Source organism: Pyrus communis, chromosome 15, assembly GCF_041283825.1.
Source record: "Pyrus communis isolate YQ-2024b chromosome 15, ASM4128382v1, whole genome shotgun sequence".
Classification (NCBI taxonomy): Eukaryota; Viridiplantae; Streptophyta; class Magnoliopsida; order Rosales; family Rosaceae; genus Pyrus; species Pyrus communis.
The window spans coordinates 40283732-40307500 of record NC_142579.1 but is presented as its reverse complement, the minus strand read 5'-3'; the positions used below and the strand labels follow the sequence as shown (position 1 = coordinate 40307500).

At 36.9% G+C, this 23769-nt stretch overlaps 4 protein-coding genes across 8 annotated transcripts; all 4 read left to right on the top strand.

Moving 5' to 3' along the window:
• The first annotated feature begins 6 nt into the window (after positions 1-6).
• LOC137719455 (uncharacterized) lies at positions 7-2265 on the top strand. The gene is made up of 4 exons (XM_068458491.2): positions 7-877; positions 1600-1698; positions 1802-1869; positions 2013-2265. Exons 1-4 carry the CDS (start codon positions 233-235, stop codon positions 2125-2127), a joined length of 927 nt encoding a protein of 308 aa, XP_068314592.1. The 5' UTR covers positions 7-232; the 3' UTR covers positions 2128-2265.
• Positions 2266-6372: 4107 nt separating this feature from the next.
• Positions 6373-10693, top strand: LOC137739931 (guanine nucleotide-binding protein alpha-1 subunit). Of its 4 annotated transcripts, none has more exons than XM_068479687.2 (14): positions 6373-6808; positions 7248-7438; positions 7553-7625; positions 7959-7996; positions 8075-8164; positions 8333-8404; positions 8613-8720; positions 8866-8967; positions 9128-9183; positions 9480-9614; positions 9736-9829; positions 9947-10006; positions 10093-10172; positions 10331-10693. In XM_068479687.2, the coding sequence occupies exons 2-14, from the start codon at positions 7352-7354 to the stop codon at positions 10506-10508; spliced, it is 1173 nt and encodes a 390-aa protein (XP_068335788.1). In that variant the 5' UTR covers positions 6373-6808; positions 7248-7351; the 3' UTR covers positions 10509-10693. The 4 variants fall into 4 exon arrangements, with proteins under 4 accessions (XP_068335788.1, XP_068335796.1, XP_088542606.1 ...); XM_068479695.2 differs by having other exon boundaries at positions 7237-7438; XM_088686480.1 differs by having other exon boundaries at positions 6403-6808; positions 7750-7996.
• Positions 10694-12900: 2207 nt separating this feature from the next.
• Positions 12901-17186, top strand: FAP2 (Chalcone-flavanone isomerase family protein). 2 transcript variants are annotated; one of them, XR_015957236.1, is made up of 12 exons: positions 12903-13364; positions 13905-14479; positions 14586-14793; positions 14896-14971; positions 15068-15170; positions 15431-15499; positions 15998-16034; positions 16118-16192; positions 16278-16329; positions 16534-16578; positions 16733-16929; positions 16992-17186. XR_015957236.1 is itself a non-coding variant. In XM_068480023.2 (11 exons), the coding sequence occupies exons 2-11, from the start codon at positions 14010-14012 to the stop codon at positions 16828-16830; spliced, it is 1233 nt and encodes a 410-aa protein (XP_068336124.2). In that variant the 5' UTR covers positions 12901-13364; positions 13905-14009; the 3' UTR covers positions 16831-17186. The 2 variants fall into 2 exon arrangements, 1 of the variants encoding a protein (XP_068336124.2); XM_068480023.2 differs by having other exon boundaries at positions 12901-13364; positions 16733-17186.
• A 1274-nt stretch (positions 17187-18460) lies between these two features.
• On the top strand, positions 18461-21015 carry LOC137717327 (endoglucanase 16-like). Its single transcript, XM_068456647.2, has 6 exons — positions 18461-18779; positions 18968-19177; positions 19289-19489; positions 19577-19654; positions 19756-19905; positions 20229-21015. The coding sequence occupies exons 1-6, from the start codon at positions 18561-18563 to the stop codon at positions 20814-20816; spliced, it is 1446 nt and encodes a 481-aa protein (XP_068312748.2). The 5' UTR covers positions 18461-18560; the 3' UTR covers positions 20817-21015.
• Positions 21016-23769: the final 2754 nt, after the last annotated feature.

The following is a 23769-nucleotide window of genomic DNA, read 5'->3' as shown; positions in this document are numbered from 1 at the left end:
CCACCCCACATATAATTTCCACACCCACACACACACACTATCTTCACGGTAAAGTTGTTTTATTCTCTCACCAATAAATTTCCAAAATTAGCGCAAAAGGTCGTATTCTGGGATAAATTAGTAATAAGCTATGATTTATATATACCTATTACCACCCAAACAAGTGAACAACCTCAAAAACAGAAAGAACTAATCTCTCTCTCTCTCTCTCTCATGATCAACAACTCCTAAAATGTTACCCTTCTTTCTCAGCCCCGTCTCCTTATACGCCATCTACGTCCGCCGTTGCTTTGCCGGCTCCGGCCTCTCCCAGCAAACCCTACAACTCAACAATGATCAAACCACACTCCACTTCTGGGGTCCCAACCCTAAACTTTCTAACCAAACCCAAAACCCCGAAAAACCTTCACTTGTTCTAATCCACGGCTTTGGCCCCGCCGCCATGTGGCAGTGGCGGAACCAAGTCCAGTTCTTCTCCCCCCACTTCAACGTCTACGTCCCCAACCTTGTCTTCTTCGGGAATTCCACCACCGCATCCCCAGAGCGAACCGAGGTCTTTCAGGCATCCTCGGTCGCCAAGATGATGGAGAAGGTCGGGGTGGAGAGGTTTAGTGTGATGGGGACGAGCTACGGCGGCTTTGTGGCGTACCACTTGGCGAGGATGTGGCCGGAGAGAGTGGAGAAGGTGGTGATTGCCAGCTCTGGGGTTAACATGAGGAGAGGAGATCACGAGGCGCTTTTGAAGAGGGCAAAGTTGGAAAAGATTGAAGATCTCATGTTGCCTTCCACGGCGGCTCAGCTCAACAAGTTACTCAACCTCGCCATGGCCCGGAGGCTCGACATCATTCCCGACTTTTTCTTAAGCGACATAATACAGGTAATTAGAAATGAATAATGTTATTTAGACACACAAAACAGACATGATACACAATGCTCTAATCAATACGGGCACATTTACATTAATTTTGTGTGACTTAATAGCATTTTTGCACAAAAAACCTAATAATACATTCTCTAATACATATGGATCCACATCAATATTACGTCTCTAAATAGTGTTACTAGTTTAATTATGAATTTAATTAATATTTATATACAGTAATTAGTCACCGTTACACCTCTTTTTCTTGGTATTATAGTCTGTTGAGTATGGACAAATAAATTTTGTTGGATGTGTCATGTGGACCATACGTATAGATACGTGTTTTTCTTCAATCTTGGTAAGTTAGGTGGGATTTGAATAGATGGGACCTATGACAAATGCTTAATTAGTAGTTAATAACAATTTTAGTCTTGCTTTTAGCTAGGGGTATTAATTAAGTAATCAATTATTGTATGCGTAACTGCATATCACATCCAACAAACTTTTGTTACAAATATATTCAATTAAGAGAGAAAATGTTAGTGTGAGTGCAGTTGTGTGCGATGAAGTTCTGATCGTTGATGCATATGAGTTTCATGGTAAGATATTTGCATGCATTTATGATTAAACAACATTCATGCATAAATAATATAGCGAGAATGATATGTATTTACGGTTATAAATTGCTCACATTTACAGTAAAAACATGTAATAAACTTGAATAGTGTTGAATGTAGAAATTGTACTCAGATAAGAGAAAAGAAAAGATGGAGCTTCTAAAGGGACTCACTCTTGGACGAGAAGACACACCAAACATATCTCCCCTTCCCAACAAGGTCATATTACATATCGATTAATTAGTGCGTAATTTGATATTCATTAATTTAAGGGGTTTGGAAAATCAATTTTACTTAATTAATATTGCAATTTGGTTTCTAGGAGGTGTTGATAGTGTGGGGAGAGAAAGACCAGATCTTTCCCTTGGAGATGGCTACTGAACTCAAGGAGTATGTGTCACCAAGTTCAACATTTTTATCATTAAACTTTTAATATATCTAAAAATAATTAACCAGTTTAATTGGTAGTTCTGGTGAGTAATTTACATTAGGGTTCCTGATTAATTATCTAACTTTTTTTCTGAACAATGCAGGCTTCTTGGACCGAAAACGAAATTGGAAGTGATAAAGAACACATCGCATGTACCCCAAGTTGAAAATCCCGCTCAATTTAACAACATTGTAAAAAGTTACTTGTGCGACTCTTGAATTTTTTTTTTTTTTTTTGACCTGGAGGATTTGAAACTGTTATATTATTTAACTGGAGAAGTACAATACTCCATATCTGTAACATCCCGTCCCAAATTTCATTTTAACGTACGTGTGAATTTACGATTTTACCCCCTAGTTCGTTAAACTTACGTGTAGTTTTGTGTAGTGTGGTGTTGTAGGACCACACACACACTCACACATCACCCTCACTCTCCCGGGATTCCCTCCCTCATTCCCTCACTTTCTGTCACTCTATCTCTCTCTGTCTCTCTCTCTCTCCCCGAGTCCATCTTCTTCTTCTTCCTTCTGCAAACATACGGACTACACACAAACATATTCAAACCTTCACCAATCAAGAAACCAATTACACCATTGAACTCGTGAGGTTGTGAGGAGCACAACCATGCCAAAATCAGGTAAGAATTCTAACGTTTTCACGTCGTTTCGACAATGGCCGAATTATGTACTGTTCATGCAACCCTTAAACTAGCTTGTTTTTGGAATTTTGAAGCTCGTAGTTGTGTTTGTGAGGTCCCAAGGAACCTCGGAGTGTATCGTTGGACGGAAGTGGACGTCGGGATCGTCCTGTTCAAAGTTGGCCGACTTTTGAAGTTGTGGACAGGTATGATCTAGCAATTTTTAGCCCTTGAAACTAGTCTATCGTGATTCTACTAGTCCTAAGCTTCATTTTGGCGTTTGAATCATGAAAAATGGTTGAAAAACGAAGGAGAAAACTAAGTAATTTTCCCAGTTTTCCGGCGCCGTCGCCGGCGCCGGCGTCTCGCCGGAGAAGAAAGGGGAATATTCCGTTAAGTTTAACGGAATATTCCTAACGGCAGTAACGGCATCTGGTTAGATTTAACGGAATATTCCGTTAGTTGACGGAATATTCCTGACGGCGTCTGTTGACACCGTCAGTGTGCATGGCACGTGGCCGCGCGTGGGGGCGCGTAGGTCCGTGCCTTGGCCGGCGCGTGGGGGCGCGTGCGTGGTCCAAAAATTATTCTAAAAATATGGGTGTGATCCTGAGGTTGTGTAGATCACGTTGGTATATTCAATTGTCCAATTTGAGCAATGTATGAGAAGTTATTACGAGAAGTTGCTTAGGTGCTTTTAAATTAACGTTTTCGTAGCTTTTTCGCGTATAGGTGATTCGTTTTCCGAGGACGAGCGTTCACACTCGAGGCAGGGGGGCTACGACCCTTCTAATTATCAGTGAGTGGGCTTTTGTTTTCCGTATATACCTATATACATCTAAATTCCTAGAAATAGATTAAAAAGAGTAATTGTTTTATGCCATACATTTTATTATTATTACTTATGCATCATCACATGCATTAGTAGCGGCATACATTTATATATGTGTATTAGTGCTGTGGACGCACAGGTAAGTGCCAGGTAAGTGGTATTCATGTTTGTATGCAATAGTAGTTTGAGATGCTTAGAGAGCTCATAATCTGCACCCCGGTGTTAGTGCTCCCGCCCAGAGTTGGGGCATAGCCTTCACGTGTATGTTCACCCGCACCGCATGCTCGCCTTGGATCCAAGTTAGGTGCCTAGGCTTGTCGTACATACCACACTAGGTGGTTCCGACTCGTAGGTGACCCGCGATTTATCGCCCAGCTTCACGTGATCGTAGCACTAGAGCATACATATATATATTACACCAGTCTTGTCGTACAGACCACGTTATGTGGTTCCGACTCGTGTGCAGATTCAGATGTTGAGTTGAGATTGGAGCTCTATCTGCAGCCGTACAGGTCACGTTAGGTGACTCCTGGCTGCCAGATTATATGTTATTGAAGTGAATTACGCTTGAGCATTTATATTTGATTATGAGATTCTGTTGTGGCATATTCTCGAGCATGAATGGCATATTGTGGAGCATGATTGGCATACCTATATATACGTATATATGTTCATTTTCTGGGAAGTATACAGGTTTTACGGCGAGGGGTTAGAATATATTTTGCTAAGAGTTTTCAAAGAACTTTGTTTTTGCCCACTCACGCTTTTGTTTTTGCGCCCCTCCAGGTTCTAGTGGTCTAGTAGGTTCGGTGGTTTATCCCAGAGGGCGTCCCGGCATTTCTGACAGACACTCACCATTGTAGGGTCACCTTCGGGTGTATTTATGTCGTATATTTTCCTTTTGGACTGTTGTAGACTTGCTCTGAATTGTGTCTCACATACACTAGTACCTTGTATGCTAGTTAGTTTTTAATTCTTAGTACTTTTATATTATTATCTTAATAGCTTCCGCACGCGCACATGGCTACGTCACCTTCGTGTGACGGCCAGCATGCCCTGATCTCGGTCGGGGTGTGTCAATATCACTTGAAATACAAATATAAACATGTTTGCCTTAACACACATTCATAGTTCAATTAAAAACTGTAAAGATTTTTCAGCTTTTTTTATTTTTATTTTTATTTTTGAAAATTAAAAACTTGTTTGGTGATTATTTCAATTTTTACCAAACAAGTTTTTAGTTTTCAATTTACAAAAGGAAAACAAAAAACTAAAAAGGAAATTATTATTAAATGACCTTAGACGTCAAGTACAGTAAAACTTCTATAAAGTTATAAAATTAAGACTAGACCAATTTTATAACTTACCTAACAAAGGTGTAGCTAAAAAAAGATTATTTTTTATTTATTAATTCTTAATAAATGTTATATTTCCTAAATATGATTTCTTGGACGCAAAATATTTTATTTCTTACACATATATACTTTCTTTACCCGTACTCCTAGCTCCTTGATACCCAAGGGCTACTGTACCCAGTAATAGCGGTCGAGCAAACGGCAACTCCTCAGCTAGTTAGGCCCAATGGACTTGTGGGCTTGTACCCAACCCTACTATGGGTCAATACTCTTGTCATGCAGTGAGCCCAATTTCATTTTTTATGCATGTTCAGCAAGATGTACCAGACTAATTATATTTCAACGGAGTTCGGAGTTCGATACGTAATTATTTTAAATTTCCGTCGTACAAAAATGAGTTCTTATTGTCGATTAACTATTAACCTAGTAGTATTTCTCTTCTCGATATTTGATGGATTCCGAAATTTCACTTGCCCCGTGGACAAAAATAATAAACAAAGATGTTGAACGCAATAAGTTGTATCACCTGTATTCCATGCATGCATGATGGATGTTGGATAGGCTGGCATATAATATGCTAAAAAAGCAAATAATTGTTACAAATCTTTTTAGGGACGACAAGGATTGGAGTAGCAAGTAGCAATCACATTAAGCAGTGAAGCATTCCCATATGAATCCATGACCCACCATTTGGTGGCAGCCGGCAAGTCTTGTCCCTAACTCCAAACCAAACTCCTAAAATATACATATTTTATTTAAAGAGTTTTAACGAAAAGTTTACTTTAACGAAAAATCACATTTTTACGCTAAAAAGTCAATTCTGGTACTATTCATTTTACCCTTTATTTTTCCTTTATCATTAAAACTCAACGTTTTCAAATTTTTTTTTCATTAGTTTTCCTTTTTATTTATTTATTTATTGGCTAAATTGTATCAAGGATCCTTAAACTATACTATCCCTTTTAATTTTGATCCCTAAAGTTTGCTAATAGTTGCTCTTTTTCTCGAGTTATGCCCCGTGTTGTACTTGTGGTCATTTTCCATAACCCTAATGAACAGAAAATCAATTAAAATTAAGATTGAGAGTTCCGATTATAAGCACAAAGTTCTATGAATATGCCACGAATTATTTTCAGATGAAGTTCTTATTTTACAACTTTTAAGTTGACGGAGTTAAAGAAAATGACTACCAGTGCAATAAATGACATAATTAAAGACGGGAGAAACTATTAGTAAAGTTCGGAGACGAAAACTAAGGTATAATCAGGGACATTTACATACAATTTAGCCTTATTTTTTATTTATTTAATGGCGTTATGTTTCAAAAGAAAAAAATATTTTATTTCATGAATCAGACGATGCTAAGCTAAATAATAAGTTAATCATAAGTCATAACTAAATATCGTTTTCAACCCAAATTACGCATTTATTATCTGAAACTTAAAAGAATAATACGGAACTGTATTATTGGTAAGTAGACGTTTGATTAATCTAATACAAATTAGTAGCTCAGTCAACAGACCGTCTATTCCCCCAAGAATATAATATAGTTTTTCTAAAAATTCCCCAAAAATTAGAATATCCTTTTTCTAATGAAAAATTAAATCCTATAGATAATAAAACCCAAAATTTAATTTTTAATTGGGGCCTGCCTTTTCAAACTTTGACTGAGAAGCGTGAGAGGAGAGAGGAGAGAGGAGAAGAGGAGAAGAAAGAAGCATCAACCGAGAAGAAAAACAGAGCTCTGCAGCTTTCGGCGCTCTTTCTTTTTTTCTTTCTATTTTGTTTTCAGATTTGGCCAACACTTCCATAACCCATTTCGCTTCCTCGTAACACTGTTCGTACAATTATATACAAATCCCACAGCATTCATTGCTTTCAAATGTTAGCCAATTTTCTGCGCTGTTTTTATTATAATTTTAATTTAAATACACACCCAAAGACACCATTTATTGTCCACGTTTAACACAGTAGTACTTATACAAAAAGAGATTGCTATTCAGCTCAATCTGTTGCTGCTGCTTCACTGCAAAACTCCACAGCCCAGTAACGAAAGGTCGTTTCTTTTTCTTTGGGTAAGCTTACTTAAAGTTTCGTACTTTATGTGTTGTATTGTTCTTCTGCTGCCTTTTGCTTTGTGGGATTTTTTTTTTTTTTGGAAAACAGATCTCTGCTTTTGATCTTGCCGGACTGGATTGAGATGTTAGTTTGATTGAAAATAATTTTGGGTTGTTTTTGGATTTAGTTTTCTTTGATGGGTTGCTTTCGAAATCTTTGATTTTTGTGAAATGTGAATATTTTAGTTGGTGGGTGATTTGTTTGGTGTCCAGCTAAACTCTTAGGAAAACAGTAAAATATTTGTCAATTGAAAGGCAGATCAAATGCAAATCTGCAGTTAATATTTGCAAACTAATTATCTAGTTTGCCTAACTTGGCTGATGGGTTGTTCTTAATTTCGTATTGACGGTGGCATTGTATCTTAATTGCCATGTTTTGTTTTGAGGTTTCTGCCAGTCTTATATAGCTCCCACCACCAGCCGCACCCCCCCGGTATGAACTTTTCAGAAGGGATTTGAAGTTACGTTCAACACGTCGTGCAGAAGACTCGTGCACCGTCTATGCTGTCTATTTTGATCGAAAATATGGGATTACTCTGCAGCAGAAACAAGCATTACAACGAAGAGGACAACGAAGAGAATGCTCAGGTGGATTATGCATGATTGAATACAATCTTTGAATTTGCTATTAACCAAGAGTTGCTGGAGCAACTTTGCGTTTACGATTAGGCTCTAATTTATTGTCAATGCATGTATTTACAGACTGCAGAAATTGAAAGGCGAATTGAACAAGAAACAAAGGCCGAAAAGCACATTCAGAAACTTCTCCTACTTGGTACATATAATTTAATGATTTATTGTTACCTTTTTATGATATCCATGCTCAACAATTACGCACTCGCACTTACTAGTTTGAGCTTTGTACGGTTGCAATCTTTCATTTTTATGACCGAGAGTAGCATATGGATGTGTTGTACTGTTTGTGAGGCGATGATTTCCAATTTCAGGGAAGTAACAATTATAACTTTGATATGTATTCTGTCTGATGTTAAAAGAGTTTGCACCTGGTGCATCTATACCTTGGTCATTTTGAGAATTTCAGCTTTAATTTTCTCATTAACCATGGTTATCACTTCTACAACTAATGTGTTCAACCTATTTTTTTTAGGTGCTGGGGAGTCAGGGAAGTCCACAATTTTTAAGCAGGTAAGATATTGTATACGCTTCTCTATTTAAGTAACAATGTAAATATTTATACTTCTGTTACACATGATCTATTTGCAGATAAAGCTTTTGTTTCAAACTGGATTTGATGAGTCAGAGCTCAAGAGCTACATTTCAGTCATCCATGCCAATGCATATCAGACCATAAAAGTACGCAATACTTGAAAGGGTGTGTTGGTTATTTCCCTTTCTGCATTATACAAGGAGTATTAGAGTCCACTCTTCATAGAAGAAAATATATCTTATGGACTTGTATTCAGAGAAAAAGAATCTGAATGTTATGCTTCTATATAATGTATGCATGATATGGTTGAATAGGTACTGTATGATGGGTCAAAGGAGCTTGCGCAGAATGACAGAGAAACGTTTGAAATATCCAGTGAAAATAAGGTTGGAGCTCATCTTTTGATTGTCTATTACTTCGCCTTCTCTCGTGTTGTTTTTTAATTTAGCAAACAATACTTGATGGAATTTGGTTTAACTGTTTATGACATTTGATTTATACATGAAATTAATGCATGAGGTTCGGTTATTTAAAAAATTTGGCTTGTTCAGTCCTTTGCTTGAGTGTTTTCTTAAAATTTGGATTCGTTATTAGGGAATTGGAGAGAAACTATCGACAATTGGCAGCAGATTGGATTATCCACGTCTCACTAAAGAGCTTGCACAGGATATAGAGACTCTTTGGAAAGATGCAGCAATTCAGGTAGCTGTTACTTCATGTAACTGATTGACATATACCACTTGTTTGACATCGATCCTAGTGTTCGAAATCCAGAAGATATTTTTTACTTCTGCTTCTGCCTTTTGTCCAATGCTCTAAGTGAAGCACCCCTACTCTACAATTGTAGGAAACATGTGCTCGTGGTAATGAACTCCAAGTTCCTGACTGTGCCCACTATTTCATGGAAAATCTTCAAAGATTAGCTGACCCAGATTACGTTCCAACCAAGGTACCTAAAGTTCACAATTTTAACTCATTGTTTTAATTTAATAAAGCACCAGAATATTTTATATGTATTTGATTCGTAGCTTGAGCATGCCAAGAACTTCTTGCATTAATGCGGAAATGTTACAAATGTATAGCTCTAAAGTAGCATTTTTCGTTTTCAGGAGGATGTTCTTCATGCGAGAGTTCGTACAACTGGTGTTGTAGAGATCCAGTTCAGGTAATTATTCTGTTTTTTAACTTTTTAAAGACTTGTCACGACTTCTTGTTGGAACTATGACATTTTATTTATAGCTGTACTGGTGCCAATGATCGGATCTAAATCAGCTGATTCTTGCACTTGTAGAAATTCAACCTAGGGGCGCCCTCACAATTTCATTGAGTTCACGATTTTCTAATGACGTGTGCGCATTTACAATGATGCATTTATTTTCAATAAATTTCTATGTTGTGCAACTCATTTATAGAGCGGTTGAAAATTTCGAACAAACAACTCATTAATGACTATGATTGCAGCCCTGTTGGAGAAAATAAAAGAAGTGGGGAAGTATATAGACTCTTTGACGTTGGGGGCCAGAGAAATGAGAGAAGGAAATGGATCCATCTATTTGAAGGCGTTACAGCCGTAATATTTTGTGCTGCTCTTAGCGAGTAAGATCATCATTACTTTCAGTTACCCACTATCTCATCATTTGCATGCAGTGTGGTAGCGATGATTTTTTTCAAAGAGACCTCTGCCGAGCTGAAGTATTCTCGACTGTTTGTGTTTCAGGTATGATCAAACACTCTTTGAGGATGAAAGCAAGAATCGAATGATGGAGACAAAGGAACTTTTTGAGTGGGTTTTGAAGCAACCGTGTTTTGAGGTTTTATTTTCTTCTATTTTCTTGTGCCCGTATGTCGCATGTGCGGCTGTGCAGATTTCTTCTAACTCAGTTGGCTCTTTAACATTTTATCTTCTCTTCTTTTATATTTTGGTGCAGAAAACGTCGTTCATGCTGTTTTTAAACAAGTTTGATATATTCGAGAACAAAGTTCTAAATGTAAGAATTAGTAAATCAGTGTACAGTTATTCATCATTGACAACAAACTAACATCCGGTAAGGGCTGTTGAATTTTACTTGTGCAGGCACCGCTTAACGCCTGCGAGTGGTTCAAAGATTACCAGCCGGTTTCAACAGGAAAGCAAGAGATTGAACATGCATATGAGTAAGCATATACATCTTTATTGTGGTCCTTTGCTTTGGACGGAAGGAAAAATACTAAAACGTATAGTACACGTAGTTAGCTTTAACAACCCTCCGAAAACTCTGGCAAACTGTCCATTATAAACGAGAAACCTAAACATCGTAAATGTTTGCATTCAGGTATGTGAAGAAGAAATTTGAGGAATTGTACTTCCAGAGCACGGCCCCTGATCGCGTAGACCGGGTGTTTAAGATCTACAAAACCACCGCCCTTGATCAGAAGCTCGTGAAGAAGACTTTCAAGCTTGTGGACGAGACGTTGAGACGGAGAAATCTCTTCGAGGCCGGTTTATTGTGACCGGGGAGGGGACACACCAGATTTCATGGCCAAACCACAAGATTGTATTTTGAAGGACATCACATCTTGAGCACACGCATCAGATTCCTTGATTTTTAGCTTTTATATGTCAATTAAAATCCTGTTCCACTTAACGAGTGTCAAAAACAGATGTTATAATATATAAAAATAATTGTTGCAAGTGATTTATAGCTGAGTTGGTTAAGAGAATGCTGGAGGTCCCGATTTGCTTCTTCCCTCACCCGTAACGCTTGTATCGAAAAAAGAAAAACACGTCTTTAGCCCTCCCATGTAGTTTTGAAGATCAATATCATTGGTTCTCATTTTTTTATTAACAGGAGATTAGCAGATGCCACTGCCTAAGTAGTTGGTTAATGACCTAATTAGGAGGTCCATTTCATTTCATTTACTAATAAAGTAAAACAAAACAAAATTGGTTGTGTCATATCATATGTTGTACTTATCAAATATCATATGATTCTTCGAGACTTGTAGTTGTAGGCCGCTTGTAGCACACTGCTGGCAGATTCCGACCAAATAATTCCAACTCGTATTTTGGTCAAAGACTCAACAGAAACAGACCCCACCAAGAAGGGATGTCAAGTATTTTTCTTACCAAAACTGCATTTTGTGCTTAAATACAACAAAAATAAGTTTTATCTTACGAAAACACCATTACGCTCAATTCATCACTAGAGACTACATAGAATCAATAGTTCGCTATCTGAGAAACAAAATAATGTCGACGAAACATTAGCTTCAAATGCATGATGAGAATTTGAAACAACACATACCCTTGTATTTATCAAAATTCAAACATGAACAACTTGAGTTTACTACTCGTTGCATGCTCATGTATTAGGGTTTTATTACTTTGCCATCCATGCACATTAATTGTTTTTCGAAAAAGGAATAAAGTTTTGAAAATATTTTCTGTGACACACACGACAAATTTTTCGCGCCTGGAACATGGATGGAACACTACATGCCATTATATAATTAAATTTCTTTTTAAGTGGTACTCTAATTGTATAACAATAATACTGTTACATTTGTATTCTGAGCACACTGAAAAAACTCTCAACATCCACAAGTCCAATCCAAAACTGTAGTCAAAGAATATTTTATTTTTCATAATTCCCCAAGTTCTCTGTATTTGTTCCAATTTATTGGAAAAGAATCCTGGTCAGATCCTCTTTGTGGGGATCCAGGGATCAATTAATCACATTTGTTTATCGTATATCGTGCGGTTAGAAATTATTTAAAATTTAAAATTGAATATAAATAGTATCTAACGAAAACTAATTGCACGATTTACGATAAAATAACATGATTAATTAATATCCTGAATCTTCACAAAAAAGATCCGACGATTATCATTTTCCCAATTTAATGGGAGGTAGTTATTTAATTGTTGAAAGGAAAAGGCGTATGGTCAGCCGACCCTGCCTGCCGACTGGGATTTGAACACGCGTGTGCGAGAAAAATACCGAAGATCGAAGACAACTTTGGCACCAACTCCCCAAGGACATAAGCGTCATTTGAAAATTTACTTGCCGTCCAACAGAAAAATGCTCCAATTTGTCTTGGAAAATAGTTTTACAGAATTTTTTTTTTAAATTTTTTAACTTAGTACTATGGTGCAGTAGTATTAGATTTTCTGTTAGGCAATTTTTTTAAAATTTTTTGACTTAGTACTATGGTTTTAGTTCGATTCTTGTACAATGACGAATTTGAACCATATTATTACTAGCCTATTGTCAGACCAAGCTTATCAAGTCCCCCCTCAATGTTGATAATATAATTTGTTTAAAAAAAATAAAATCAAACAACATAATTAAAAATGGTATATGGAAAGTGAAAAAGAGTGAAGATATCTCTTCTTTATGTTATTTTGAAACTTGAATTTTTATTTGGTCACTAAAAAACGATGAAAGAGTACAAATTTTATCCAAATATAAAAGAGATGTCATATAATATTATGGTCTAATGAAATTCATCTTTACTTGTAAGTGAGAGGTCCAAAGGTCAATTTGTACCAAATTATTGATAGCTCATTATGACGCTGAACCTACCCCATCCACCTTAGTATAAATAATATCGTTAATTCAAAAAAAAAAAGAAAAAAAAAAGAGATTTTTACACAAGAGTCTTGGATAGAGACTTATGTATCACGTTATTAGTCTATCTATTTGAGAACACCAAATAAGGGGAAGACTCTACATTCGGTTTTACACGAGCCTATTTTGTCAAATACAAAGACAAACTTAGATCATATAACAACTAGCTAATTAGATGTTTAGGCACTCTCATAAGAGAGTGGTTCCTACCGTATATGCCTACAATCAAGTCCCATATGTAGTATAAAACTCCCAGTGCACACAACCAAGCTGCACTATTGGTGTTTTTTTTTTTCATTGAATGGACAAGAGCGACATGACACGTATGTCCTTACCTAAGAATTTCTTATTTTCTACTCTCATTCATAAATGTACAAACGATTACACCATACATAACAACATGTGATTTGTCTGGAATGCCTGAAATGCCCGAAGGACCTAAACTCCTAGAATATAAAGTTGAGATCCAACTTTGATTTGGCCGAAACTGTTTTCTCTTTTTCTGTTTTCCCGTTTTTGACCCGGGAAAACTTTTCATCGACCGTGACTTGTTCCCATTTCGCACCCAAAGCATATTCCTTTCTCTCCCCACTTTCTTTCGGAATTTAAAAATACACAAACTATACACAAAAATCACGCAGAAAAACCCCAACTTTTTGAATGCAGAAGAAGCACCGAAGATCAAACGGAACCCAATTGATATTTCGCCTCGGAAGCTCGATTGTTGCAATCCCAGGTTCTTAATCTTGTGATTTTCCTTTTCTTTTTTCTGGGTGCTTTTTATTTTCTGTCTGGTTCTTGAGAAAAATGAGGAAAAGCAAGCGCAGAAAGCATGAAAGCCAAAAGCGAATGCCAAAGAAAAGTGCTTTTCCCAAACCCATTTGCATGCATTTCCTCGCTTTCCCATTTCCCTTTTCCAATTTTCTGTGATTCTTTCCAAGAACAACTAATTGACATTTGATTAAAGGTCTGAAATTGCTGTCCTCAATGTGTCATAATTTATCAAATTGTTTTGATTGAATGTTGAAACTAATGGTTAGGAATTTGGGACTTAAATTATGAATTGTACCGTTAACATCGAATTATGTGCTTTATATCAATGGAATTGATTGAAAATGTTTATATAAATTGACAATGTTTATGAACGTTTATTGTTAATATTGTTACGTATGAATGTTTTCTTTTTCAATGGAATTGCTGTTACATTTATTGTTAATATTGTTACGTATGAATGTTTTCTTTTTCATATTCTGAACTGCCGTTTGAATTTCTGCAGGTGTATAACATGTCGTATCCGTCTTGATTTATATCTTAAACCCAATTTTTGTGTTGAGGAAGTTTTAAGTGCCAATTAGGTTAGGATTTTAGGACATAACAAAACATGAGGACTAAGCGGTTCGGGTTCATGGATTTCGATGAAGGATCTCCATACAATTCACATTTTAGTTCATTTGCGGATAATTCATTGCAACGGTGTAGATACTTTCATGTTCCCGGAAGTTTAGCTCTTGAAGGAGCATTTAACCACATCTCTAAACTTGCTGGTTCTTTACTGTTCTTCTTCTCTAGTGGACCCAATGCAAATGCTACTAGAGATATAGAGGGTAATTTGCATGATTCTGAACCTGGAAGCTCCACGTCTTATCCACAAGTTAAACATTTTACTTCTGGTCGACATAATCTTAGAGGATTTCACTTTGGATTTGCATCAAGAGGAGAATCTGCTAATGCAGTGATTTTTGGAAAGATTTCGGCTTTTGTAATGCAATTCCTACACAGAGAAGCTGAAAAGCTACATTCACATCCCTTGCTCTCGTTAGCTGCTGGACTTGTACCTCCTTTTGGCAGCTTGTAAGTCTTTAAACCCTTCACGAGGGAGTGGATTAAAGTGTAAAATTTCCCGATCGGTTCTGTTTTGGTGTTGATTACATACCTTTTTCTTTGTTATTACCACCAGATCTTCAAATGTACTAGCTGTTCCATTGGAGACTACGGATGTCTTGGATCAAGGGCCTTGTGAGGTTGGGCATCACAGATGTGCAGGATTACCAATTCCCGACTTGAACTGGAGAAGACATGCAGTGGAACCTATTACTGGCACTGAGTTTCCTATGATTTTGGACGACGTTTTAACAGGGGAGAGTAACTCCAGTTTAAGTTCAGAGGTTGGTGTTTGTACTTTTGTTCTTTAGTGCAAGGCAGCCATGTTTATGTTCAGATCTTCTCAGTTACATATGATTTAATAGCGACATTGTGTACTGTTGCAGGTCCTTGTGGGAACTGGATCCAAAACAATGACAATAATCAAAATAAAATCTCTGAAGGTCTATGCATTTGGGTTCTGTAAGTTATTAGTACTTTTATATTACTTCCGATCTGCAATACTTTTTGCATCCAGTACCTTACTCTCTTATTTATTTATCAATTCTTCCTATGTAGATATCCATCCTCACTCTGTTTGCAAGAAGTTGGGGCCAAAATATGCTTCCATTTCAGTAGATGAACTAAACAAGTGCCATGATTTCTATGAAGATCTTCTCAGGTATTGACAAATATCATGATCCATGCTACACGGTGTAGTTTTCACTATTTTTCATTTACATTTTTTTCTGGTACATGAAGATCGATCTAATCCGTAGATGCTAAATACTTTATGTTTCTTTTTGCAATTTCTTTCCAAGCTGAGTTAGCATATGAGTCATCATATTGTTACTGTTAAATTAATTTTTATGGCTCTGCTGCTAAGTTTCATGGATTTGGTTAACTTGCTGCTGCTTATTGCATTTTCCATTTTGCCTACAGGGCGGATATTGATATGACAGTTAGGCTTGTGGTTAATTGCAATGGGATGAAAATCAATACTGTGAGAGAGTAAGTTATATCTTTGTTTCAGCATACCCTTTGATATTTAATTGGGTTTTGTATGTCCCTATTTTAATTGAGATAAGAGACATTCTTGAGGCTTTTTCATTATGATTACCGTTCTCAAACATTCATAATTCCTGTTTCGGATATCATCACTATTAGGATACCATCTCGGTTAGCTCCATATTTTATAGTGGCTTGATAGGTTCACATTCAAATGGGTGGTGTGAATGTGAGTTGAGTGAACTTGACGCTTAACCAGCTGTTGTTGTGAGGCATTACATGTATAAGCTAGAAGTTTTACAAGTTACGCACTCATTCACTATCTAAAGCCCAAAAACTGATTCTGCAAGTTAATTTGACACGTTACGTGAGCTTAGCTTCTGCTTAGCCTTGTTCCTTCCTCGCTAGGTGTCCTAGTGTATATATGTTACAACCATTTTGAAAATTGGAATTAAGTGTTGATCATTCTCATTTATGTGCTTTTGATTACACTGGATGCAGTGCCTTTGAGAAATCCCTTCGAGCTCGATTGGTGAAGGTAAATCATCTCCCTTTCTAGAATCTCCCTTTTTTGTGTTTCTGATCTGGTATTTGCTAATTCTTGTCCTTTGGTTCCTTTAGGCGAACCCAGAGACTGACTATCATTGCATAAGAACATTTGGTTCAAACTTCACACAAGATATTCCTTTGCCAGTGGTAATACTATATTACATTATTGCTCTTGCCTTCCTTTTTTATACCAATTGTTCACTGAATTACATTAACATTCTCGATATTTCAGGGAACGACAATTGATTTCCAACGCACAGCTGATGGAAGCTTAATTACTAAAAGTGAGTGGTGGTTGCTTAACCAAATGTCAAATTGAGCACAAAGCATACACACTTGACAAGACCCGAGAACTGTCCCACATGTCCTTTCACATTCCTAGAACTGTTCCACCCGTCCTCTCACATCTCTTGTTTACATGCTTTTAATGCTTTAATTTTCCAGTTAAAATTTGTTGATTGATTAGCATTTTGTATGAAATTTTCCAGTTGAAGGTAATCAGATTGGAGCAGTCCACAGCAAGGATCTATGCAGTAAGTTAATTTTCCTTCTGAACCATCTGTTTTATTTTGATACTGTCCTTGGTACATTTTTATTTCTCATCATGTCTCAATGAATATGGTGAAGAGAATCCAGTCATATACTTTTGCGGGAATAGATTTCTAATGCCCAAAATCGTACTCTCAGGAGCCTTCTTTGACATGTACCTGGGTGATGTCCCGGTGTCAGAGCAAACAAAAGAAGAGATTGGCAGAAACGTCGCCAATATTATTCGAAGTTGCTGAAATGTGGCCTCCCTTGTCTAACTTTTTAAAGGGCAAGTGGTTGCCAATCCGGTGAAACTGCTTACTGCTCAACCATATTTTTTGTTCACACGCACTGAAGCTCAGCAGTGCCAGATGCTGAAGACGTTGATTGGACTGGAAGGCCTCACAAAAGCAATCAGAGCCTGCTGCAAAAGTTTAAAGGCTTGGCTGGGGTCTCGCCGGCTTCTAGAATAGCGATTATTTTCTTACGGAATGTGCCATTCTTTGTAGCTTAGCAGATGTTAGATGCGATTATTTTCGAATTGTAGCTACCGAAAGTATCCCATGAGAATAGTTTGGTTTCTTCTTGATGATATATACATATTTTTACTACATGCTTCTCGGTTTTCCATTTGACTTCTTATTTCCTTCATCCCTGCTCTAGTTGGTGGAAAGGGGGTCTTGTTCGGGTTTACGGTTTTATGCCGGTATCACTGGTTGATCAACATGCAAAATGATACAAAAGTAATAATATAATTATACAGTAACTCAAACTCGAGTATTTTCAAGTGACTAGGTAATGAAGATCTGAACTTAAGACCACTACACAAAACAAGTTGAGTGAACCATAAACTTTGCCGTCCATCATGTTACATGTGCCTCTCATGGGCTAAATTCTCCATAAATCATAATTTTTGTCAAATTTGAAAGGCTGCTGCCGTCACATCAAATATGGAAGCAGCACTAAACATGTGTTTTACACCTTTTAACGAGGAGTTGAATTCATCATCTTCAATTCTTCGTGTTGAAAACTCAAAATGCAAGGAATTAGAGAGATACCACAAAGCTATTAGGCAATTGGCCTTCCCTAAAACAATTGAAGATTTGGTAAAATCATAATTTAAATTAAGTTTTCATACTATTATATTCCTTTTAAAATTTTTGTAGGTTGGTTCCATCAGTTAAAACATATCTTCACTCCTTTATATCAAAGTTCAAGCTCCCCTATAACTTAATTCCTAGAATCCTATATAAGCTTACGATAAGGAGAAGTAAATCTCCAAAACTTAAGAAAACCTCAAGGACAGGGAAGAAAAATAAGAAGAAAATGAGTGGAATTACACCAAAACTAGAGTCTTATACACACTTTTTTTTTACCTTCTACACACCTCTTGTCAATTTTTGTTTTTTGATGCTCTTCAATTTATTTGATCAGACGGCTGAAAATTGAGAAGAGCGTAAGGAGGGGTGTGGATAGCACCACCATATAAAAGATGGATGCTAATTTTACTATTTTGAGCCCTCTAATGCTAGCAAATAAAAAAACCAACCAAACCAATTAAACATCTACCATATATTCAAGTATGGTAAAACCTTAAGTAAAAAATGTTTAATTCCAGCCCCACAATTTTCCTCTTCCACCCAAAATCCCACAACAACACACAAAATTAGCTTCTCTTCCCTAAACCTCTAACCTGACTCAACTCCTCTCAACTTTCCCGCCATCACAAACCAAAACTGATTAACCAGAGCCAGTTAAACACCACCTCACAAAATTACCTATTTTTCCAAAACAAATTAACCACCAAACAGCAAAACACAACCATTCACTTTGTTCCTTCTTCCCCCTCCTTATTTATTTGGTTATTAAAGTAGACAGCATTTGTGGGCTTCTTCATCCCATCCCTTTTTTTTCAGCTTTCTCAATTGTAAAATTGGGGTTTCTCAAAACTGTTTTGGGATCTGAGGTTTCGAAAATTTGTAAGGAAATGTTTGGTGGAAGAAGAGGCGTCGCCGCCACCGTTGTGGCATGCCTTGCTCTCCTCCAAGGACTTGTTCTTAGCGTTCATGGCACTGGTATTAATTACAAGGACGCTCTCACCAAGTCCATTATTTTCCTAGAGGCTCAAAGATCAGGGAAACTCCCTCCCAATCATAGACCTGCATGGAGAGGCGACTCCGCCCTCGACGATGGAAAAGAAGCAAATGTTCGTCTCTCTCCCCCCTCTCTTTCTATGATTGAAGATTAACGTTTGTATCTAACCATCACATGTGACGTGACATGAATGCATTTCATGTCACATTAACGTGAGCGAGTCATGTACGACGGTCAAATACAATATTTTCTCGACTTTTGTTTAAATTTTTGTATTTTGAGCTTTTGTTTTTAACGCAGGTCGACCTTGCCGGAGGATACTATGATGCCGGAGACAACGTCAAGTACGGTCTTCCCATGGCATTCACCGTCACAACTCTGTCGTGGGCTGCCATGTTTTACAGGCAACAGCTCGAAGCTACTGGTGAATTGGAAAATGTTCTTGCCGGCATCAAATGGGGCACTGATTATTTTCTAAAAGCCACTCGAAAAAACAGATTATACGTTCAGGTATAGAAATTCATTAAGTTGTATTCATTACTTTTAAAACCATACACTAATTAGTGGTGATGCATCATGCATGTATAATTAAATTGCTAATTATTTATCAAATTCTTAAAGGTTGGAGACGCAAATCAAGATCATCAATGTTGGACTAGACCAGAAGATATGCAGACACCAAGAACAGTGTTGAAGATTGATGATGGCACACCGGGAACTGAAATTGCAGCTGAAACTTCAGCCGCCATGGCTGCCTCTTCAATTGTGTTCAGAAAAACAGATCGTGCCTATGCTCGTAGTCTACTCAACAAGGCCAAACGTGTATGTATAATTTTTTAGGCGTAACATATGCACAAATAGAACCGGTTTACATATATCAATTTCTTGTAACATTATTGTTCTCTGTAGCTCTTTCAAATGGCTAAGGCGCATAAGGGAACTTACGATGGAGAGTGCCCTTTCTACTGCTCTTACTCTGGCTATAATGTAATTTTCTTCAACTCTCTCCCCCTGAAATCCAATTTTAGTTTAACTTGTTCACTGTATTTTCTCGTACAAATACAAAATTGAAGTGTTGGAAAATGTAGGATGAGCTGTTGTGGGCAGCAACATGGTTGTACATTGCCACAAAGAGGCATGTGTATCTCAAGTACATTCAGGAAGAAGCCATCAGCGCCACCGTGTCTGAGTTCAGTTGGGACCTTAAATACGCGGGAGCACAAGTCCTCCTGGCCAAGGTACTTATTTATAAATAAATTTATACCATCTTAACGGATCATCACTGTACCACATGGAAAGTTAAATCAAATGCAGCGGTTCCACTCCTTTTTGAATGCATGGGTTGGATAGTCTACTTGATTCGTTTGTCGGACTGTCCACCTCTCCTTTGTGAATATATAAGTTAAACAGTCAACCTGATCCGATTGTCCAACTATCCACTAGGTCTTACTGTCTAAACAAGATTTCTTCGCAACACATTACACATTGCATTATCATGATCGTAAAAGTAACAATACTGGCCGATACAACTAACTTGAATTTATTTTGTATATTATTGCAGCTGTTCTTTGAAGGTGAAAAATCCCTAGTGAACTACAAAAACGGTGCTGACAGTTACATTTGCTCAAACATCCCCGACAGTCCTTACAACCAAGTCACAATGACACCGGGCGGCATGATCCACTTGAGAGACGGAGCCAACACCCAATACGTCACCGGAACCGCCCACTTATTCGCCGTCTACAGCGAAATCCTCGCCCAGCACAACCAAAAAGTCAACTGCGGAGGCAAAGAGTTCGACTCTGGCGCCCTGATCGCTTTTGCCAAGAAGCAAATGGACTACTTGTTGGGTGAGAACCCAAAAGGAAGATCCTACATGGTCGGGTTCGGACCCAACGCGCCCCAACAGCCCCACCACAGAGGAGCTTCGGTACCGAAGGAGGAAAACGGCATCGTTAACTGCGCCATGAGCTTCGTGAACTGGTTCAAGAAGGACGTGCCAAACCCTAATGAGTTGACTGGTGCCATCGTCGGGGGACCCGATAGGTTTGATAACTTCGAGGACAAACGTTGGGCGTCGTCGTATACCGAGCCATGCACTTACGTGAACTCGCTCGCGGTCGGACCGCTGGCGAAGCTTGCGGCCTAAGAAAAGAACCATGCACTGCCTATGATATGTGTTGCCCTAAACCCTAATCCCAATCTAGTGCTATATATTTTTACGAAAGGAAGAGATTTTGGGATTTAAATGTAAACTTTTGGAAACCCAAAACGTACCGCCGTTTGTTGAGAGAAAGCTGTAAAAAGAGGGGTGGAAAATGGTTATATAACATAGTTATTAAACTGTTTTTCTTTTGTTCTCTTCCTTCGGAAACTCTCAACTAATGGTTGTTATATTTTCCTTTATTTTATTTATATGTGACAAAGGAAATTTAAACTATCCAAACTGTATGGTAACTAGAGGATAGAACTTAAAAGAGAAAAGAGAGAAACACATTAACTTAATCAACTGACCTAATAAGTTATTAATTTAATGTTTCTTTCAGAAAGGATAATCAAAATAATGTTGAACAAGTTAGTGTAACTATCGAGTCTCCGTAACACCAACCCCATCCCACAGCTGTGAAGCAACATGACATGCTCAATTGGGTTAAAACAGTAAAACTGGACTTGTTTTTGTCTCTCTTTCTTCTCTTTGATCTTTAATTGATATAAGTTCTTAATTCTACATAAGATACATTGTTATTGTGTAACTATCAGAGAGACGGACTAAATGCCCACTTTCAACAATACAAATATTATCTCAAACTTAGTAATTACGACATGCACTATCCGTCACGTGTGATGTTTTATCATAAAATACTTAAGTATTAGTTGAAGTTGAGCTAAAATATTTAAACTCTTATCTCAAAAATAGATCGATATAAAATATTTCAATAAATAAATAAATTAATCTCCTTGATTTCCGTGGACCTCAACAAAATGTAACTATATATACAAATTAATTAACCCTTGCTTTTCCATCACTGTCTGCAAACATCGCCAAGATGCCACAACAAGGAACATCATCATTTCAACCGATGCCTTTCTCGACAAGAAAAGGTAAAATTTAAATCCGTTTAAATTTTTAATCATTGGATTATCTCCCTAACACGTTCTGACCAACCATCTAATTGGCTTAATTAGGTAGAAAGATGCTTGGAAGATAAATCACAAAATCAGACATCCAAATCCGTACGAGTACGAATTAATTCATCGAAAATTAAAGATCAAGGAAATAGAATGAAATAAAGTAGAAATGTTTTTCATTTTTATCAAACGATAAATTTTATCAAATTATATGTTAGATTAGAGTTTGAACTTATGCCTGTCATATAAAAGTTCAACATCTAACTATAATAAAGACCCACTTGCAAAAGTAAAAATGTTTACCCTTAGGATTAATAGTAATGGAGTAATGTTATTCATATCATGTTTTTATATCACATTAAGTGACATTGATGTGGACAACCACATCATTTGAAAAATTTACAAAACCCAAGAAAAAGAAGGAGAAAGACTCATCGTATACCACAATCATCATTTAATTAACTAATTTTTCTTAATTATTAGTTTACTAAATAATGAACTAAATTTAAAAATCTGATTAATTCAAATAATATGGTTGTCTACATCAAATGTCATTTAAGATGGTATGAAAATATAGTACAAAAACATGGTATGAATAACATGAGTAATGCTATTCACGAAAATTAGTTAAAATTTATTTTCCAAATCTTCAATCCGGTGCACTCTTGTTTTCATGGGCTCAAATCTTAGTTAAAATTTATTGGTCAGAAGATTTGAGCCCACGAAAATTAGTTAAAATTTATTTTCCAATAAATAATAGCATGAGTAGTACTATTTATACCATGTTTGTGTATCACATTTTCATTAATTTGATGTGGACAACCACATCATTTGAATTAATCAGATTTTTTTAATTTAGTTAGTTAAATAATGATTGTGATATACGACGAGTCTTTCTACTTCATTTTCTTAGGTTTTGCAAATTTTTCAAATGATATGGCTGTTCATATCAAATACTTTTATAAAAATATGGTACAAAAATATGATATCAATATCATTACTGTAGGATTAATTAACTTTGTCAAAGTGGGTGGACAAAGCAAAATCTTATCCGAATTCGTTTTCGAAAGTGGGTTTGGAGTAGATGGTGGGCGGGTCCCACTCCGTTTTGGATAAGCCTCACCAGTCACGACTCACGAGGAGGGGAATTAGAAGGGGGAGGACCAATTGCTTTCCACGTTGCCACGTCATTCACCGACATAAACCTAAATCAAAGTAAATAAAGTGTCTCTCCCTCCCGAGGGCCGACCACATGCGACGTGTAAGCTTCTAGAGGCTCCGCGCGGCGCGGCAAGCAGAAACTATGGGCGGTTTATGGTTGGTATTTATCGGATGCGCCCCGAGTCGCTGATGCCCACAGGGAAACGGACTTTCCTTTTCGATCCGGTGCACTCTTGTTTTCGTGGGCTCAAATCTTCTCAACCAATAAAAATCCTTTTTAGCTTTTATTTATTGGAAAAATAAATTTTAACTAATTTTTTTTTTAAAAAATTCTCCAACCGCTCAGAGGCCAATTTAAATTTTTTTTTTTTTAGTGGTACTCGATTGGATTTAAGGGCTCAAACTTTTTTTTGAAGGTTGAAGATGAACGAAATAATCAAATTCATACAAAAATTAATCAAGTTTATTACTGACGAGATTATTTTGTATTAAACTTTCTCATTTACTAATGTCATTAAATTTGCATAGTAAATAATGTGACGATACTATACATATTCATATTATGTTATTGTATAGAAATATAATCAATCAAGACATTATATTAGTGATTAAAATCTCGATTCATCTTTGATTTATTAAATCGAAAATCAGAAAAACCAAAAAAAAGGATTGAGAAAGTGTAAATAATAAGGAAGTGAGATGGAAACATTGGAAGTAGAATAGGATGTGAAGCAGAGGATGACGGCTCATTGAAAAATATTGAAAGGTAGATCTTGGTTGGCAAAGGGATTGAGGATAAGGCCTAAAGTCTT

Bases quoted from the DNA above. Each gene is read 5' to 3' on its own strand.
- LOC137739931 (XM_088686480.1), top strand. From the start codon at position 7,757: ATGTGTTGTACTGTTTGTGAGGCGATGATTTCCAATTTCAGGGAAGTA. The intron at 8,165-8,332 runs GTACGCAATACT...ATGGTTGAATAG, and splicing joins ATGCATATCAGACCATAAAA to GTACTGTATGATGGGTCAAA. The intron at 9,184-9,479 runs GTAATTATTCTG...CTATGATTGCAG, and splicing joins GTTGTAGAGATCCAGTTCAG to CCCTGTTGGAGAAAATAAAA.
- LOC137719455 (XM_068458491.2), top strand. From the start codon at position 233: ATGTTACCCTTCTTTCTCAGCCCCGTCTCCTTATACGCCATCTACGTC. The intron at 878-1,599 runs GTAATTAGAAAT...TGTTGAATGTAG, and splicing joins TCTTAAGCGACATAATACAG to AAATTGTACTCAGATAAGAG. The intron at 1,699-1,801 runs GTCATATTACAT...TTTGGTTTCTAG, and splicing joins TATCTCCCCTTCCCAACAAG to GAGGTGTTGATAGTGTGGGG.
- FAP2 (XM_068480023.2), top strand. From the start codon at position 14,010: ATGAGGACTAAGCGGTTCGGGTTCATGGATTTCGATGAAGGATCTCCA. The intron at 14,972-15,067 runs GTAAGTTATTAG...CTTCCTATGTAG, and splicing joins GGTCTATGCATTTGGGTTCT to ATATCCATCCTCACTCTGTT. The intron at 16,035-16,117 runs GTAAATCATCTC...TGGTTCCTTTAG, and splicing joins TTCGAGCTCGATTGGTGAAG to GCGAACCCAGAGACTGACTA.
- LOC137717327 (XM_068456647.2), top strand. From the start codon at position 18,561: ATGTTTGGTGGAAGAAGAGGCGTCGCCGCCACCGTTGTGGCATGCCTT. The intron at 19,655-19,755 runs GTAATTTTCTTC...TGGAAAATGTAG, and splicing joins GCTCTTACTCTGGCTATAAT to GATGAGCTGTTGTGGGCAGC. The intron at 19,906-20,228 runs GTACTTATTTAT...ATATTATTGCAG, and splicing joins CACAAGTCCTCCTGGCCAAG to CTGTTCTTTGAAGGTGAAAA.